Genomic DNA, 19,907 nt, shown 5'->3' with positions numbered 1-19,907 from the left:
AACTACAAGATCAGCATGAAATATTTTGTAGCTACGGTAATGAGCAACTTATGCTGAAAATGTAACAGCAAGCCAAACTGCTTTGACCTATACTTTCCTGCATATGCTAATTACATTTAGACACCTGCATTGGTGTGTATGTTGTTGAAAAAGAAGGCCAAGAGGTAACAAAAATACTTAAGTTTGAAATCCTAACTTTTTGATGACGAGGAGAAAAAGGAGCAGCGTCTGACACGTGTCCGATACGAAAACGGACACGAAACAAGGATATTCCATAAACTCAATTTCTAGCACTCCAGAAACTAAAAATGAAACTCAATATGGATACGACACAAAACATCTTTCAAGATACGATACGGATATGGATACGATACGGATACAATACAATACGTTTGACTAATATAAATTGCATTCATCCAATATAATCCAACACATTGCAACCTTACAACATTCACAGGTTCAACAAAGCAGTCGTAATGCTAAGAGCATCCGCAATGGGAATAATCAAAATCGATAATCAAAATGTGTCACGTCAGCATTTGATTATCCATTTAGTTCATAATCAAACTTAACAAACTTGACCTCCACATTGGTTATTTTTGTATCCCTATAAAAAAAAAACCCCACAATATGCAATGCACCTATGTCCAATTGCAAACAAGTTCCAATCATACACCCGACCACACCAAATTATTCGTCTTGATGAGACAATTCTAATGTGAGGTGTTTTTTAATTTTTTAGTTTTGAATTTGGTTATTGGGTTTGGTTATTAAGTTTTGGTTATTGGTAAAAGTTGTTAAGTTTGGTTATGGGATGGGTGGAATTTGGTTATTTGCTAAAAGACTTGTAACTTTGCTTATTACAATGTGAGGTATTTTTTTAACATTGTTGTTAAGTTTGCTTATCCATACCAATTTGCTTATTACATTGTGGATGCTCTAATACTATTACAGATTCATCAATGTCCTGACCAATGAAAATAACAATACATATTCATTATTTCCATAGAACAACCAAGTGAACTACTCTCCATTATTATTAGGATCAAATTTCACTTGTCACCAATGTTTCACATTATTTTTCAAAAACTAGGACACGAACCGTGTCCGACACGAAAACGGACACGACACAAGGACATTCTAGAAACTCAAACTCCACCAGTCCAGAAACTCCAAACTGAAACTCAATTTCCAACACCTACTTTTGAAGTAATTGTTACCAACATTGAAACTCAAAACTGAAATGCATACACAACTGTTACCAACATTGAATGTGACACCTTTTTCATTAAACAAAATGATAGAAACACCACATAATTTTCACTTCACCACAAAACATGAATGAGAGAATTACCATAAATTAGTTTCTAACAGAATACAAGAAACTCCCTATATCAATAAGCAAGTCTTCTACTATTCGCTGTTATCATTCGCATTCAACATTTTTGAAATACTTTATTATGCTCCTCCCCACCCTTGCTCTTGACTTTCCATAAAACTTGATTGTGCTCCTTCCCAACGTTGACGTTGATCTCCCCAAAAACTTGATTGTCCTCTTCCCCAAACTTGAGTACTGGTAAAACTTGGCATGGTGCTTTGTGAACTTGGAAACTTGTATATAAATTGGTTAAAACTTGTTCCGGTTGGGCATAAACTTGAAGAAAATGGAAGGACCTTAGTTACACGAAGCGGGAGCGAGGACGGGAGCGGGAGCCGGAGCGGGGGCGGGGCCGGGGACGGGAGAGCGGATGATCACAGAAGTGTGGGAGCGCCATTGAGAGCGGTTAGGAAAAATTATTAAAATTATACATATATTTTGAAATTTTATATTGTTAAATGTCAATATAAAATTATTATTCTACCACATAAAATATTACTATTAAAATTATAAGTTACTATTTATATTTCAACATTTTTATTGTAGCACATGATTACACAATAGAGCTCTTGTGCATATTAAGTAGGCGTAAAAGTTACGGGCATTAATATGAATCTAGAAGGTTAATATCAGATGTGCTTACCAACAAGATCAAAACAACTTTAAAGGTACCAATTGCAACTTGAATCATAAGTCTCTCAACCGTTTTTTGGGTGTAAGTTTCCATATAGGTAAGGAACGAGTTTCCGTCGTTATTGGGACGGGTTTCTTGGAGTTTCCTTCGCCGGGAACGTGAAAACACGTTTCCGTCGAAGAAACGTGGGCATAGTTGAAGGTTCCTGCAACTAAGGGGAGGACGCCGCCTTGTGCCATATTTGGCCGCGTATTATGAGACATCATATTTGGCCACATTAACTGCCCCATGTAGCTTGGGTAACTCTGCCCAACAACATCACCAATAATTTAACATGAAACATAACATAAAAAAATAAACAAGTAGAGCAAAAACAAATTAATTATACAAAAAAAAAAAGAAAATATTACATTAATATTGATCACACTCTCTTGTATCCCAACCTCCTGAAATTGACAATTATTGTGTTCCAACCTCTCTTGTGTCTCAAACTCCTAAAAAATAGTTTACATGGAACATAAGTATAAAAAGTTCAATAGAAAACATGAAATTAGCAATACAAATAATTTCAAATTTTACATGAACTTATACCTTGGGTTTTTCCTTCGACAATGTCTTCTTTTGTGTTTCTTTTTTCTTCTTAACAACTTTTTCGACAAAGCCTTCTTTCCTTTTGGTTGGCGGTCTCCCTTTTCGACGAAGTTGTACCGGGTCAAGTATGTTCATGCTCTCTTTAGAGGGTAGAATTTCATCTCCTATTGAAAAGGAATTATTAGGAGTACCAGAAGTCATATTACTTTCACAAACAATCGAAGATTCAATCAACTCTCTTTTTAGCTCAAATAACCGTGTCATCACCTTATCATATTTCTCTTGACTATCTTCCGTCAAATCGGCAACCTCATTAAAGAGATTGCACATGTTGTCATGTCGACGTGCTTCAATTGTCGATGACGAGTTATCGTACTTGATTCGAACTTTAGTGTGGACTCTTTTCACGGAACGAACTCTGGCAACATCAAAGATATTGGTGATGGCAACAGAAACCTGCATGTTCAAGAATAAAAATATTATGACATGAGCTTATCTCGGCAAACTGCAATATCATTGCATGCCAAATATCAAGTGTAAAAGCCACTATCCCAAAATTATGACATGAGCTTATCTTGGCAAACCACAATATCAATCCAGTGGGTATATGCATATGAACAATCAATTCATGTTAGTGTAGCTCCAAATGTCAATCAAGAAACCGTTTCCAAGACAAATTCCAAACAGTTCCACTTACTTCTTGACACTTTACCGTGCTAGTTAGCTCAGTAAGAATGAAAAAGAGAGGAGATCTCTATAAAAAGGCCAACAACGAAAGCTGTGCTTTCTCTTTTTTGTCTTCAGTTCACAAGTCCTTTTTTTCCCCTGATAACATGTTATTGGCCTTCCACTAGGTAAAGAGTATAGAATGAACATAATTTATTTGTCCTCTTAAGCTATCCTTCATCCCATATACGTTGCTAAAAAGCATCCTAGGTTGAGAACTCAAATGTTCAAGACTTCAAGTAATTAATGAACAAGGACCAAATCCGTAAACTGGGGCAAAATTTAGAACCCTAATACAGATTTACCCTGACATTTTGCATTATTTAGAGGGATAAAACCCCCACCCCTCATAAGCAATAAGTTATCAATTCATGATAGGAGTTAACCACCCTTTACTTCCGTCATTTGCCCCCACCAACACTGAAGTCAGAACCCAAATCGAATTTAGGACCAACAGATATATAAATATGAGAGAGGGAGAAAGAAAGACCTTGGCGGTGGATTTGATGTCGCGGGTGTGTCGGTTTTCGCAACGAGTCGATCGCCGGTGGTGCTCATGATCGTCGGAGTGGAGGTTACACTGGTGGCCACCGGTGGTGGTGGTGAGGCTGGTGGACGAAAGTGGTGGAGGTGAGGTTGGTGGTCGGGCTGCTCCTCCTCCTCCTCTGATATCTCCATGTTCTGTTTTCGCGCGATGGTAGAAAGGCCGATTCAAAATTTCAGCAATTTGGTTTTTTTTATTTTTTATTTATTTAAGGACGCCCAAAACGACGTCGTTTTGGGCTATCCAGGGTTAGGGCATGGGCTGATTTCCTGGTGTGTAGACTTATTGTTTGAAGTTATGCTTCCGAGAGAGAGGGAGAGGATAGCAAAAAGAGAAGAGAAGAGATATTTTTACTATAATAAAGGAAATAAAAAAGGTGGATAAAAAAAAAAGGGAATAAAAAAGAGAAGAGAGAGAGAGGAAATTAATGTGGGAGCGCCCAGAGAAGAAAGGAAACAAAGTTTTATAGTAGACGGGTCCCACGCAGCTGGGTGATGTCAGCCTATCACTCTCAATCTCTAGAGTCTTTTTTCCGGGTATGTATGTAGCATTACTGGGAATCATTTTTTCGGATTTTGTTCAAGTGAGGAAGTTCGGATTTTACTTTCGTCCGCATCTTTTTTTTTTCGATTGAATTTCGCTGATTCGAACCGTGCAATGTGATCAGAACATGATTTTAAAAGTACTTGCGAGAAATCACCAAAAAAAATGACCGATAAGGACTTCATCTGAATAGTTTTTTATTGAACAGTTCAATAAGAAACTGCTCAAATCAAGCCCTTCCCTGTTATTTTTTTTGCTAATTTCTTATTGGATACCCTTAAAATCACGTTCTGATCACATTGAGCGACTCAGATCATCAAAATTCGATCGGGACGCTATTTAACAGAGCCTTTAACGAAATCCATTAGTCATTTGGACGGAAGGGGACGTTTTGATTAACAGAAGATAAGTTGGGAGTAAAATTGATTTTTTTTAAAGGTTCGGAGTCTAATTGAAATTTAGAGTAAAGGTTAGGGGTATTTTGAAATTTTCCCAAACTTAGAGAGTTGAGAGACTTGCATTTCTGTCTACATCTTTCATATAATGGAAGGGATGGATGAGCCATTGCAAGGATGTTGATGTAGATAAGATGTTGTAAGTTACAATGTTCCATCATAGGAATATCCTGGCATTGGGTATTACACACATTAGAAGGCTCATGGAACACTTACCACTCCACCAGCTATATATGCTATATGTGGTAGGATCCTTAGCTTTTTGTCCTTGATTCCTTTAGCCAGCATCATAGGAAGATTACATCTCCATGAGGCCACTGGAGGTGATGTTTGGAATTATTGAACCTTCTCGTTTGCACAAATGTGGTAACCTTCTTGTTATGGAATTGAGGTTAGAGTCCTCTGTAGGGTGTCATAGTTGCCCTGGAGTAACAATATGATGTGTGTGTGTGGTGAAACAACCTTGTGTGAATTGAGACTGAATTCAACAGAAAATGAAAAGCAGTTCTTTGTAGTTTTATTTTCTCCGAAAACTAGTAATACAGAGTACAAGAAAAACTAGCAATACGAGTACAAGAAACAAACGAAGGAGAGCATTTCGATCATGCAATCAAAAACTACTAGCCTTGGGGCTTTTTGAAGGTTTCTTTGTTATTGTAGCACCCATCCAGATTCATGTTCTAACACAGTGCAACATAAATCATATCGGTTACAGCCATGTAATCGCTATCGGGCTTCTCACCCTGTACAACGCATCTTTCCAAATCAGACTTCCAAACTCCGGCGTAGTTTGTCGAGACTTTGTAGTGAATGTGACCTTATAGGATAGTTTCTGGTCTTTGCTGTTGAACTTCAGCACTGCTGGCTCAACCTTGATGAAAACTCCTTTAAACTGCGAAACTATCACATGGTAAGTGGAAACAGGTGGCCCAACATTAGTGACAGTTCTATGAAGGGTCACAGCCGTGACATTACGGGTTTCCGGGAACACAGCTGAAAGAGCTGGGTAGTTCAAATCCCCCGGATTTGCAAGCGTTTTCCGGCACTTTCTGTTGGAGAACTTGGCAAAAACATCCAGCTGGCCTGAGGTTAAGGCTTGCGTGCACAAGAATTCAAAATATTCCTGTGCCCCATTGTCATAAACCAAACCTGGATCAAGTGCTTTTGCCGGATGTATGTGACCCGCACCGTGGTCATACGGGTTGGAAGGTGCACCTGTTGCTGCATCTACCAGAGACTTGTACATATTATCATGGACATAAGCAGTAGTCATGAGCGCTGATTTGATGGCTGCCGGACTCCATTCCGGATGCCTGGCCTTGAGCAATGCAGCGACACCGCTCACGTGCGGGCACGACATGGACGTTCCGGACAGTATATTGAACTTAACTCGACGGTGATCCGTCTGCAAACTTGACGGGCCCACTTCGCCGGTCCAGGCCGCGAGAATGTTCACCCCGGGGGCCACCATGTCCGGCTTCAGAATCTCCAGCGTCAAGAAATTAGGCCCTCTGGATGAAAACGCCGCCACCACTGGAGACGGGCGTATCCCCAATTTAGTCCCCATGAATGCGAGGGTTGCAGTCGCCTTCGGATTTGTCAACGCGTACTGCTTGATCATTTTCCCCGCCCTTTCTCCCACCCCCACAGCCGGAAGGAGGTGGGCGTCCGCCACCAGCTCCTCTCCGTTTGCTGCCGTGTTTGACAGTATCATACCTATCCCACCTGCGTCTTTCACCACCTGTCCCTTCTGAACTCTAGGATTAATACCTCGATCGCAGATAACGATTTTTCCAGCTACTTTCCTATGATCTAGAGTTCCTTCTAAACACAAGGAACTAGGATCGGGACTGCTCGAATTGCTTCCAGTGTAAACCAGTGGGTACAGCTTTTCTTTCGACAGGTTTCTCCTCCCTTTATATAGGGAAACTCCTGATATAATTTTCCCAGTCCCAAGCTTAACACTAGATGGAAACTCCCTATCCATTGTGCTAGCTCCAACCGTGGTAATCCACGGCGATACATTTGTTAAACTGATAGGATCAGGCCCCCCATTTCCCGCCGAACACGAAATGAAAACCCCCCTCTCCATTGCCCCAAAGGAGGCTATGGACAAGCTATCACGATAATACGGCGACACTCCGCCGCCAAGAGAGATGGACAAGACGTTTACCCCGTCTGCCACCGCTCGATCCACAGCGGAGAGAATATCGGAGCTGAAACAGCCACCCGTCCAGCAGACTTTGTAAGCGGCGATCCTAGCACCCGGGGCCATCCCTCTGGCCGTCCCGTAAGCGTACCCCAAGAGATTTGCGCCGCGAACAGGGGATCCGGCCACGGTCGCCGCCGTGTGGGTACCGTGGCCGTCTTGATCGCGCGGCGATTTGTACTCGTCTTTCTCGTTGATTTTGCCGGTGGAAGCCTCGTACCCCCGGTAGAAGACTCTAGCGCCCACGACTTTTTTGTTGCAGTTGCTCTTGGTGAAGGCTCGTCCTGTTTCACAAGCTCCTTTCCAGTGAGCTGGAACTGGTGTCATCCCACTGTCGTTGAAGCTTTGGCTTTCCGGCCATATCCCGGTGTCGAGCACTCCGACTATCACGTCGTGATCGGCGGTGCTATCTGACCAGATATTTGTGCTTTTTTGTGGTTCTAGCCCAAGGAAAAGGGGACTCCTCGTGGTGTGCAGCTCGTACTTGGTCTCGGGAAATATGGCCATCACACCATCAAGTTTCTCCAGCCTCTCTGCTTCTTCTTCACTGAGCTGTGCAGCCAGGCCATGAAAAGCAGTCTGGTAAGTATAGATGATCTTCTCATCATCTTTGGCATCTTGTTTTTCTGGCTCAGTGACTACTGATTTGATCATTGAGGAATACCACTGGAAATGCTCGGTGAAGGTTTCTGGCATCAGAGATTTGTCCATTTGGACAATGTAAGTCTTCCTGGGTGATGGGTTTTGGGGTAAACAGAGAGCAAGATTGATGGTGAGAAGGGTTGATAGGAAGAGAAGCAGCCATTGGAGTGGAGTTCCAGACATTGGATTGGGGAAGAAAGGGAGTGAAGAAAGATGAGGAAGCAGGAAAATGAGAGTTGGCCTATTGAAATACAATCAATGAAAGGGGTTGGGGGGCCTTCACCTCTGTCTTTCCGGTGCAGGAGGTAATAAATGTGGTGGTTGTTTCTTCAATGTCAGTTATTCTGAGTTAGGGGAGGTGGCTGGTGGCGAGAAGTTATTGTTGCTATGGTCCTTTTGAGACACTGTTTCAATTTGTCTTTGGTACCAGTATCTACTTGTCAAATTTGGACTGGGAGTGATTTTCGTACTCCACAAATTATTAACCTCACTTCTAAGGGAAGTGCGAAAATTAAATTGATATTTATTTTTGCACTCCCAAAGTTAATAATTTGAGTGCGAAAATCACTCCACATTTTAAAACCAAACATGTAGTAATTTGTTACCTTAAAAATTATAAACCTCAGTCTATATACTCCTTAAAAGTATTTTGATTTTTAAAGGTTGCTCTCCATAGTTCATATTTTGAGATGGGAAAATGAATTATAGGATTAACGTTTGACATGGTACTAGATTACATGAATCTTTGCTCTCCATAGTCCATACGGAGCTTCGTCTTTAATTGGGCTCATCGCAAGTTCGCAACTGGCAAATAGACGGTGAGATTGAGTCCCAAAATTAATTGAAGTACGTGTATACTGGCCTAAATACTTGAGTTATGGGGAAAGAAAGGAAAAAAAAAATCACACGTAGGTTTCTTTATTGAGTTGAACTTTCGATTTTTTGATATTGGGGGCATCTCCTGCTCTAATAAGAGTAAATGAGATTAGGTGGGGTACAGTACACCACTGTTGATTGGGTCCCTCTAGTGTAGAAAATATCGGTGATGAGGGAGTCTAGATCCCCTATCCGACTCCCCATGTCTGACCCGCTTGTTTCACTCTTTTTGACCGTTGATTTCGTAAATTAACGGCTGAAATGAACCGAACACGTTTTGCTCAAAAACAACATCGTTTTGGAGCAAAAGGTGCTCGGCTCATCTCAACCGTTGATTTGTAAAATCAACGACCGAGAGAGACTCGGACAGGCGCTTGTCCGGATGTGAGTCCAACAGGGGATCCGGTGGCGGTGAGGAGATGGGTTTTCATTTCTGCAGAGGCAGTGCTTGCTGTAACTGGTAGTACTTTTTTTTTTTTTACTTATAACTCAGATGTTTGTGGTATTTTGTTTGGTTGTTTCAGGTGTACTTTATTTTCGTATTAATATAATTAGGATGATCTAATTTGTCAAAAAAATAACTAAAATATCTCGGTCAGCTTACGCGCATACCTCAACTATTTTTGGAGAACTAATCTCATCGGCAATTTGTGGGGTCCTAAATTGGTACCATTGGCATCACTAGCCTAGTTGAGACCCAATACAACTGTCCTAAATTGGCACCATTCATTCTACCCCTCCCTAGTCAGCAATTGTCTAGGTGAGTTGGTAGGTGAAATTACCCTCTTGCCCTCCCTTAAATAAATAAAAAAAATTGGCACCATTGGTCTTCACGAAGATGCATGTACTAAAAAATCTGAGCACCGTCTGTCTGATTAATACTACTTTCGCAGTGGAGACCCTTTTTATTGATAGACAGACAGTAGTAGTGGAGGAGGACCTTCACAAGTATGGCCTTGAGTTTCACACTTTACAAACTCTCCCTCCCACTGTTGCAATTGCAAAACCCAAACAGCAGCAGTTGATTTATTGACTGTGAAGCCTAATATTTGGAAACGTCTCTGTAAGGTGCCCACCCAAAATCAGTTTACAATCTCTCCCTACCCTAGCTAACAACAACCAACCAAATTGATTAAAGGGTGCCCACCCTCTGGTGTGAGGTGTCCCTCACTGAATTTAAGATAACTATCTACTGCTACCACTTTGCATGGCACTACAGATGGTATTTGCATGGTTTAATAACTTCTTGTATTGAGTTGCCTTGACCCGACCACTAAAGCAATCTACATGGAATTTGCAGTGCAACGCTTGGATCTTGGTTTTGTCAAGTCAAATGGCAATGAAAGAGGAATTGAATTTAAGGTTTCTTGAGGGTTTTTTTTTTTATAATAATAAAGGGTGGGAGAGGACGACCAGCGTAGCAGCTCCCATTGGGCGTGACCATAAGGGCTCCCTACCTGTTGTGGAATGTCCGTTTCGAGCTATAGCTACTATCCGTGAGGACAGGCTATCACCACAGCACCATTTAGGTACACAGGTGGCATGAGTTCCACTTCCATCATTGGTGAGACTCGAACTCGGGTCTCAGCTCTGGAAATGGGGTGAGCCATGCCAAGCGAAGAAGAGGGAAATTGATGAGATAAAATAATATTTTCCCATTATTTCAACAAAAGGTTTAAAAAGATACCTGTACTTTTTTTTTTGATCCGCAAAAGATACCTGTACTAGCTTGTGCTTTATTTGCCTTTTCTACCTTTCTCTATAAATTCAAAATTCTTACGCTGCAAGAAGAACGTGCCCCTTTAACCCCAAAAGGTAGTACAATTGGTTGATCAGCCAGAACCGAAGGATTTAACATCTTGAGGTTTTAGGTTCGACTCTTTTGCATTGCGAAAAAACTCTTGGGGCCACCACATGCGTAAAAACCCTTTGGGCTCGCAAAGGCTAGTAGGAGCTGAAGAGATTAAGTCTTGTAATGCGCACAAACTTGCCCAAGGACCACTCTTCATTACCAAAAAAAAAAAAAAAAGTGCCCCTTATCATGAAGTGGCCATTATTAAAAGCTGCAAAGTCTTAAAAGCAAGTTCACTCGTTATAGTGTGGTAGATTTTTTTAAAGAAATTTACATCAAACAACGAGCTAAAATTGCTACCAAACAATGAAATGACAAATTAATCCATGGATTTATGGGAGTCATTTTTAGTATTATTAATTTTGACTTTGTCAAATTTATCACATCACCGAAGCCAACCAATGTTCATCAACAATTAATTTTAATTCAATGATCTGCATTTATGATTGTGTCAAATAACACCAAATTATTCAAACAAAGTTGTCTCCTCTTCTTTTTTTTAGGAGTACTTTTTCAACACTGTTACAAATCAAAGCTTTGTTATTGTTAGCTAGGGAAAGCTTAGTCAATTTTGTCGAAACCTTCTTTGGAAGTCCTACGTCCGGAGCTGCCTATCTCCAAAGTTGGGTGCTGCTGGGCTATATGCTACCCAACCCAAGATCAATTAGGGTTTGGTACACATCCTCTTAATTCCTAGGATGTGGATACTGGTCAGTGGCCCCGTAGCAGTAATGGTGCTCTCTCTCTCTCTCTCTCTCTCTCTCTCTCTCTCTCTCTCTCTCTCTCTCTCTCTCTCTCTCTCTCTCTCTCTCTCATCGTAGTGGTTCCACTCCACATATAAAGCATCAGGACATTAATTAGTAGTGGCATTCAAAGCTAAGGTGCCTAGCCCTAATCTCATCCGCAACGCAATGGCTGTCACACTCTTCTTTATTTAATTTGAGCCTGCAACCTCACAACAATTCTGCTACGCAATCACTAGACCAACTGCCCTGTCCTGGTTGTTTGGTGCGTTCTTTAAAGAGTGCAAAAGAACCTCGTCGAGCATTTCCATTTTAGTCATTTTTCCCGAACTTTTTTTTTTGGTTTTTTGAATAGCTCGTTATAGTAATTTTGTCAAAGTTAAAAGTGCTTAATAGAACGAAAATTGTTTTTTTACCTTACGGTCTTGCTATTGTCAGCCCAATGGACTGACGATAAACACACTATAAGACAAGGAAAACACGTATTTCTGTGTATTTTTTATACCCTTTAATACACATTCACACTCTCACTATTGTCAGCCCACTGGGCTGATTTTAGAATTTTCCTTTACCTTAATTCAACACAACTCTAAAATCACTTGAATCATTTCGTAGGAACTCAAATGAAAAAGTAACAACACATAAATATGATAACTGCATTTCTTCTGTCGTTTTTTACTTGGAAAATGAACGATCATTGAATGTTATTATTGTTTTCCTAACTTACACCAAATGATGGGGGTTTTTTGGTAATTACAAAACTATGGTTTTGACTTGCTTTAATGGCTTAACATTGAAGATGCTCTTAAGAATGTGACCGTTGTCCCTTGTTGAAGATCCAATATGATACATGTGGCGCTATGCACACTAGCAATTCATCACAATACGCTAGCCAGTGGCAACTCCAGGAATATTAGTTCATGGGGTCGGAAATTTTCTCAAGTTTGACTCACATTCAACCAATTCCTAACATTGTTAATTATTGGCCAATTCAATCTTTAAAGTTTCAAAACATCGCACTTTAAATTATCTCAAACAATTCTAAGGCGATGCAATTTTCTTGCTTATTTTTTGAAAAAAAAAAAAAACAGTGTATTGTCCATTCCTAAAGCCTCATGTTTGAAACCTCTCATGTGATATCAATGGGTTAGATCCTCCGGGCATTGTCCTGGCTTTAATCGGGCTTAGCTTTGAAACGTTAGGCCTCATATTCGAAACTTCACAAGCACTATCAACTCTTATGAGTTTGATCATACAGGGAGGGTATTGTTTTGGCTTTAATTGGACCCCGTCTTAGTGGACGATGGGATTGAATTTCCATGAATTAATCGAGATGCGCGTATACCCTGAATTTGTCGCTAGAGTGGGATCATATCAATTGTTAATGGGTTCATATACTGGCCAACCGATTTCTATATCATACTAGTAGTAGCATATTAATTTTTTGCCATGGGGTCGGCCGACCCCACTAGCTTAGCTATGGCGTCACCAGTGACGCTAGCGTACATCCATTGCTCATACTGATGAGAGGAGAGGGAGAGCATAACGGATAAGTGGAGAGGGGGAGAGAGAGAGAGCAGGATGCCAAAGCATGAACAACATGAAACAATTCACAGAAATATTTGAGCTACTGCTTTGTAAGTCAGGTGATGCTATAGAGAGTTTGTGGAAGACATGGGCTTTACCTTAAAATTCTGCTGTTGAGGGTTTTGACCTTGGCCTTGCCCATTTGTTTGAGCTCTCACATTTTGCATTCTTCTATTAAGCAAGTTGTGCCTGTGGAACAAAATTAAATGACAATTTGCTTTCCCAAATTTTCCAACAAACACACAATACGCCGTTAAGGCCAAACCCTTACACACAAAAACAGAAACAGCATTGGGATGAAGCTTCTACACGAATAGATCGCCAAACAAAAAAAAGGGGGGGTTGCCAACAAATAAGTCCCAAGGTCACCATGAATCATGATACTCCAGTTGAAACCAAAGTAAAGACTTGTAAAAAAAGAACCACAATTCGCAGTAGATATTTGGTATAAAATGTTGACACCACCAAAAAGTGGTGGTATAATCTACAACAATTGCCTTTCAAAAAAAAATAATCTACAACAATTAGAAGAAACCTTATAGACAGACAACGCATGCATGTTGGCATCCACTGCATAATATTAGGTATTAAATGAAAACAACACTGAAAAATGGTGGATTTGATCTAAGACAATTAGTAGAAACCTTTCAGATTGACAGCACATTCATGTTGGCATCTATTGCGTGCAGCCTTAAAGAAAACCTTCAACTCCTCGTCCTGATTGCACTTCCCGATAAATTGTCATAGCTTCTTCCATAACTTTGGCTTGAGCTAGTAGTTGAGATCTCTTCTTTCCAGAAGGATGAGTAGAAAGGTAATCTCTCAATGCTGATTCCCCTGTGACCTTGGCCAACTTCTCATAAACTTTGGGCGCCACTCGAGGGTCATACCCAGCTGAAGCAACCAACAGTAGCCCAATGTAATCTGCCTCAATTTCCATCCTAGCCAAACATAATGAACAAAGTTGACAAGGTTGGCATTAGTGGTTTGGTCAAAACAAGTAGTTCCACGTTGGGCATTTGTGTTATGGTGGGCAATTCAAAATAAGCTGAATACTAAAGACAGATTGGTTAGATGGGGAATGCAGGTGGATGAAAAGTGCAATATTGATAGAGAGACCCACCGCCACCTCTTCTTCCCGTGTTCTTACTCTATAATCTGGCAGCGAGAACTTCTGTATCAGGTATTCCTAATATTGTGGATTAGTTTGTTGTCTTCCTAATATTGTGGATTGGTTTGTCCAGCATGTGAAGTCTTAAGGATTTTAGGAGTTTGGTTCTGCATAGCATGCTAGCTACTACTATCTATGGCATTTGGATAGGAAGGAATGTTAGGGTGTTTTAAGGTCTATCTAAACAGGTAGACATTGTTTCCCTTGACATTGTAAACTCTATCAGAGATTTTTTGTGTTCAAGATGAAGAGTCAAGTCTTCAACTGTGTGGCTTTAGGAGAGAGTTGGAGGCTTTCTGATAGTGTTTTTTTAATGTAAATAGTGGTTATACTGTGGATAGCCTGTAGTTCTTGTTAGTTTCTTCTTGTACCCAAGCAATGGGATTTGTTTTTTGTAGAGGCAATTTGTTTGGGATGCCTCTTTAGATTTGTAATGGTTCGAGCTTTTTCAAAGAAATGTGCCTATCAGAAAAAGGTTGACAAGGTAAGTAAGTAAGCACTTGGACATCAGTATACAATCACTTGGCTCAACAAGTAGAGGGCTTGCAAACCAATGCTAAATCTGGACGACAATGTTCATAACAGTGTTTTCAAATCGAGATACATATCGAGTATTGTTTTTTCAATTGTATAGATCATATCGAGATACGATCGCATATCCTGAGATACGTTTGTTGGAAGAGTGGGAGTTTCTATTGTTTAGTTGGACAAGATTTTTGGAAAAGGGAGAATAGTAAAGACAAGAGTGAGGAATGAGAGTATTTCTATTACACTTGAACTCAAACTTTTTTTTGGCTTGGTACAAAATGGCTAGAACCCATCCCTATTTATACTACTCCATGGAAGATTCTAGTTCAAAGACATTTTCATAGAAGATAAGCTTTGAGGTAATTCTAGAATTACACATGTGACTAATTCTCACAAAAAAAAACTCTAGATATTTCACAAGGATATTCTAGAGCTTCTAGAGCTAGATATTTTAGAGTTTCTAAAAATTAGATATTTATATCTTCTTCAATAATATAGATCTTTGGGTTTTGTAAATTGGAGCTTAGTCAATTGGACTTGTTTGAACTTAACTTTCTTGTGTTAAAATACTAAATTTAGTTTATGCTTCAACAACGTTAATCATAATTAATACAATTAAAAAGTAGGCACACCTAATAACATCAACAAACTATGTTTACATTTAAAAAAAAAAGTTTTTAGGATACAAAATTTCAAATCTCTCAATTGGGGCCTATTACATTAAGGTGTTCCCTTTGCTAGGGAAAGAAAAGTTAGGCAAAACACAATCAAAGTATGGTTATTTATTCTATACAAGCCATACATCGATGTTGAATTTCTATCAAATGGTTTGAAAAATGTCATAATTAGATCAAACGACTTAGATTAATGCATTTGGGGTTCCGCTTCTTGAAATAAGGTCGGACTTTTTCGCAATAAGTAATCGTAGGATACCTAACGAATTAGGATACGCGTATAAATCGTAGGATATGCGGTCGTATCATAGGATTTCTATCCAAAAAGAATACAAAGTGGGATAGGTATCATTATCCGAAGGAGACGATACAAATCGACGAAATCGTAGGATACGTATCATGTAGGTTTTTAACAACTATAATTCATATACAGAAAAGCAGATTCGTCAAGTTCCCATGTCACTGAACTGGAGAGCAATACTTCACCCTGGTACTTGCGAGTACACATAAAGTTCATCAAACATTTGTAAATCTCTATTTTACTATGGGTGCTTCAACCTGAATCCAAATCTTTTGAAGGAAACAAATAGTTTAGGAACTCTTAAAGATAATCTCAAGGAACATTGAACAACCTTTCTTTGTCACTTCAAGGATTCATGGAGGGAGAGCGCAAAAAACAAGGGTTTCTAATTGGTCGGACAACCCAAGCCATTGCAATTTACATATGCAAACAACAAAGGTAGCCATGGAAAATCCATGACTGAGGTTCCTAAATATGTCACTTTACAGTTACCACTCTAGCGACCTAGTATCCCTGAATGTTGTGTCCTTACTGCCATTTGCTTCTCCTTTGCACAACAAAAATATTCTCGTGCTACTCAATTTGTCGGATGGGAATGATAATTCGAAGACCAACAAAAGGACAACTATGAGTATCCCAGAACTAAGCAGCTGTTAACACGAGATGTATACCCGTATTTCCTAGGACACACAATGTCTCTGTTGTCATTTACTACGTTGGAGCACTGATGAAGAGAAGTTGCTAAAGGCAATATTAGGGTCCGTACTTGAGCCTTCAATCCCTAGTAATTGTGTACTGATAGTGTGGCTTCACATAAGTAGGAAAATCCTGTTCGTGCCTTGACAAACTGCCAACCATTTTGTACTCTGACATTTTACAAGGGTCAACATATCACCTTAACACCAAACTTACAATCTGCCACATGTTTCATAAATACATTACTATCACATAAGCAGTTACCATTGGCGGTTAACTGCCTGCGATCTTTAGGTTCTTTAAGTGCTCTGTATAGAGATGTTAGGATCTCAAGCGATAAAATAGAAAGTAGTTCTATTGGAATCAATGTTCTAAAAGTCGCTCGGCGCTAGTCGGGTGGTCAGCCACCTTCGAGCGATTAATCGGATTAATCGGCAATTAATCAGCGCATATTAATTAGAAATCGGTGATTAATCGTTAGTCGGACCTAATCGGATAGGCTCTGCCGATTAATCGCCGATTAATTCCTTGTTTTAGAACACTGATTGGAATCAAGTTCCAAAATCCAGTCTTTGCTTGACTCTCAACTTTATAGTCAAGTTTCAGTCTTTGAATCTCAACTCCAAGGATACAACAGCAAGAGCAACTACTTAACAAAATTTAGCAACATATGTTTTCTCTGAACAAACAGTTAAAGAACCTCAGCTAGTATCTGACTATCTGTTAGTAATAGCGCAGAAACCTATAACTTGTAAGATGAGTGTAAAAACACTCGTTGAAAGAATTAACAAAAGATAGCACAAAGTTGTTGAATGATGAAGAACACAATGGAGCTACTTGCGGTGCAACACATATGCTTTGCCCTAAAACCACCACTCTCAGATAGTGTAGTTAATTTTGTGTGTTATAGGACAAAAAATGCAAACACTAGGACCCACTTTTGTGTGTTTATGACAAAAAAGTAGGTTAATTTGGTGAATAGAGAGTTCACCTGTACTGTTGGTAACAACTAACACGTGTTTAAGTGTACAATTTTTTTATACAAAGATGCATACGTGCCTATGTATCTACAAGCTCCCTCCCTCCCTCACCTTAAGAAAGCTATTGGAGATGGCCTAATCAGTGTCTGTTCTTAATGCAGCAAAGATTTCTACATTAATGGAGAATAATTAATCTTCTATGCAAAGAAGGGAACTGCATGCTCAAACAAGAATGATCCAAGTAAAACTCAGAAAAAGGAAAATTCACCTTCGCGAAAAAGGAAGTCTTAGGAAAAGCGTCGACATTGTGTTGACAAGATCGGGCATAACAAACTGATAAAGAATCAACTGCAATATCGCAAACCACAGATTTTTCGTTATCCCCTCAGCCGAATGCCGCGCCACTGCATGCCCAACCTATAAAATCAAACAAACAGCAAAACAGAGTTGGACCACATTAGCACAAAAAATAATAAATGCCTAATATTAGTACCTCTGGAAGTGATCTTTGCATAAAGAAGTGATTTTTAATGTCGGGTTTTACCCGTTTCATTGAGGGTACTTATGAGATTTTCTAACTATGCAAACCCTTGTTCATAGGGCTACAAACGAACCGAGCTGCTCGCGAGCAACTTGCAGCTTTGCTCGTTAAGGCTCGGCTCAGCTCAACTCATTTAGTAATCAAGCCGAGCTCAAACTCGAGTTTTAGGCTCGTTTAGTAAACGAGCCGAGCTAAACACTTAAAAGCTTAGCCTGTTTAAAGAGGCTCAGAGGCTCATTAAGTAAATTAACTTGGCTCGGCTTGTTTACGAACAAGCCAAGCTCGAGTTTTTTGCTCGTTTACTAAACGAACCGAGCTTAAACACCATAAAGCTCGGCTTGGCTCATTTGCAAACCTACTAGTTGTTCATACAAATATACCTCATGCCCAATAATGGTAGCAATCTCAGGATCAGTTCTGAAATGCTCCAACAACCCGGTGAACACAACAATCTTCCCACCGGGCAAACAAAACGCGTTCACGACGGGCTCGTTCACCACCAAAACCTCCCAATTCAACCCTTCCAAATGCGAAACGGCTGAGCGGGACCCGCTCTCCTTCCCCCTCTTCCTGCTCTCCTCAACCCACTTATCATCAAGAACCTCATCCTCCCTGCCCCACTTCCCCACCTCATCACCATCACTCTCACTCAACGCCATTATAGTCTCCTCCTTCCCACTTAGGGTTTCTCCGCCGCTCTCCACCGCCGCGTACCCTAAATCGCTCCATACCTCCTCCTGCCTCAACCCCCTCTTCAACGCCTCGATCACGTCCTTCGCGATCAGCCGGACCCGAACGCTGTCCGGGTGGATAGCGGGCAGGATTTTTCCCTTAAAAGACGCCTTCATCTGCTGGAACTGGGACTCTCCCAGCTGTCTCTCTAGGGTTTTGGATAAGAGAATGAAGTGCTTTCGCTTCGTGTACGGCACCGTTTCGAGGTTACCGAAGTAGACGGTGACGAACGCCCCCGAGGATACCAGGACCACGATTAGGACGGTTCTAGGGTTTTGGAACCAGCGGCGGGGCCCGCGCGGGCGGAAATGCTGGACCTGGTTTCGATCGATGTAGTAGGAGGAGAAATGTCGTTTGGAGGTTACGAGGAAGGGATTGTAAATAGGTATCTGCTGTTTCGGGACGAAATGAGAAGAAGCTAGGGTTTTGAAAATGGGTATTGGGGTTTTGGGTAGAGTTCTTGAGGAAAAGGTTCGGATTGAATTGATGGCGAATTTGGAGCGCCTGAACCAGCTCATGACGGGGGTGAAATTTATCACACTAATGAATCAGAGTTTGGTGAATCTATGAGAGATAGATAATCAATCGTGGAATAGGCGGCGGACGGCCAACGACGGCGGCGTTGGTTGAATCTGGTTTGGTGGAGGTGGGTCTGGAATTTGGCCGAGGAGAGAAGTGGAGAGAGCGGTGGAACTGGGAACAGGCCTAATCGTGGATTAAAGGTGTGATCCAGCTTATCCCCTTAAATTTATTTGTAATTTTTAAGTTTAAAAATAATATAAATTTACTAAAATCAAAAAAATATACAATATGAACCTTGCTTGGTAAGATCTATCAAATTCTAAAAAAAAAGATTAAAAAATTTAAAAAGTATTTTCATAAATTCATTATTTTTAAACTTGAAAATAGATTTTTATTTTTTAAATACTTATTTGAGAAAGTAAAACAGGACCAAATGACCTTAAAAATGAAACAATAAAATATTGAATTTTTGGGAAAATTTTCTTTAGAATACAAAAATTGCTGATGTTGAACCTAATGCTGGCACTCTGGCTGTAAAACGAGGGAAGGAAGGGAAAGTTCAGGATAAAAATCATTTTCTTGTTTGGTTTGAGAAGGAAAAAAAAAATAGGAAAAGCGAAACAAAATATTGCAATTAGTAATTTTCTCTTACAAATCTCCCATATTTTCCTCTTTAATTATTTTCTCTTTTATCCCTTCTTTTTCACAACTTCCATACAGAGCATAAGCTTTGGAAATAATGTGATAAATGCATTAAGGGATAAACCAGGGAGAGTGGTAAAAAGAGAAGTAAACATTTTGTAAGGAGAAATTCCAATCATTCTACCACCATAAATACTTGCACAAATATTTATACAACCTCACTCACATTTCCATCGAGGCCCACATACACTATACCTGCAGTATGTGTGAAACCCATCAAAAGATGTGAGCATGAGTCTAAAGTGTGTGTTTGCAGTTTACATACTAGTAATAAAATTGG

General features: G+C 40.1%; 2 protein-coding genes and 1 long non-coding RNA gene across 4 annotated transcripts; 1 reads left to right on the top strand and 2 right to left on the bottom strand.

Annotated features, from left to right (window-relative positions):
• Positions 1–5,354: 5,354 nt before the first annotated feature.
• LOC131319336 (subtilisin-like protease SBT1.3) lies at positions 5,355–8,128 on the bottom strand. Its single transcript, XM_058349542.1, has one exon. It carries the CDS (start codon positions 7,903–7,905, stop codon positions 5,581–5,583), a length of 2,325 nt encoding a protein of 774 aa, XP_058205525.1. The 5' UTR covers positions 7,906–8,128; the 3' UTR covers positions 5,355–5,580.
• Positions 8,129–11,252: 3,124 nt separating this feature from the next.
• LOC131319340 (mitochondrial metalloendopeptidase OMA1) lies at positions 11,253–19,848 on the bottom strand. 2 transcript variants are annotated; one of them, XM_058349548.1, is made up of 4 exons: positions 18,052–19,848; positions 17,399–17,547; positions 13,425–13,721; positions 11,253–12,969 (listed from the first exon to the last, which is right to left on the bottom strand). In XM_058349548.1, the coding sequence occupies exons 1-3, from the start codon at positions 18,919–18,921 to the stop codon at positions 13,472–13,474; spliced, it is 1,269 nt and encodes a 422-aa protein (XP_058205531.1). In that variant the 5' UTR covers positions 18,922–19,848; the 3' UTR covers positions 11,253–12,969; positions 13,425–13,471. The 2 variants fall into 2 exon arrangements, with proteins under 2 accessions (XP_058205531.1, XP_058205530.1); XM_058349547.1 differs by lacking the exon at positions 11,253–12,969 and having other exon boundaries at positions 13,189–13,721.
• LOC131319345 (uncharacterized) lies at positions 16,377–16,903 on the top strand. Its single transcript, XR_009197948.1, has 3 exons — positions 16,377–16,518; positions 16,707–16,744; positions 16,778–16,903. It is a non-coding gene; the product is annotated as an uncharacterized LOC131319345 (long non-coding RNA).
• Positions 19,849–19,907: the final 59 nt, after the last annotated feature.

This window comes from Rhododendron vialii, chromosome 3a (assembly GCF_030253575.1).
Source record: "Rhododendron vialii isolate Sample 1 chromosome 3a, ASM3025357v1".
In the NCBI taxonomy this organism is placed as follows: Eukaryota; Viridiplantae; Streptophyta; class Magnoliopsida; order Ericales; family Ericaceae; genus Rhododendron; species Rhododendron vialii.
The sequence above is the reverse complement of the archived record's forward strand: the minus strand, read 5'-3'. Positions and strand labels throughout refer to the sequence as shown.

What these genes read in the sequence shown, in the direction of transcription:
- LOC131319336 (XM_058349542.1), bottom strand. Translation starts at nt 7,905, where the DNA reads ATGTCTGGAACTCCACTCCAATGGCTGCTTCTCTTCCTATCAACCCTT.
- LOC131319340 (XM_058349548.1), bottom strand. Translation starts at nt 18,921, where the DNA reads ATGAGCTGGTTCAGGCGCTCCAAATTCGCCATCAATTCAATCCGAACC. An exon ending in CTACCATTATTGGGCATGAG is followed by an intron (nt 17,548 to 18,051) that starts GTATATTTGTAT and finishes TTGATTTTATAG; the next exon opens with GTTGGGCATGCAGTGGCGCG. An exon ending in AGACTTCCTTTTTCGCGAAG is followed by an intron (nt 13,722 to 17,398) that starts GTGAATTTTCCT and finishes ATGTTTGGCTAG; the next exon opens with GATGGAAATTGAGGCAGATT.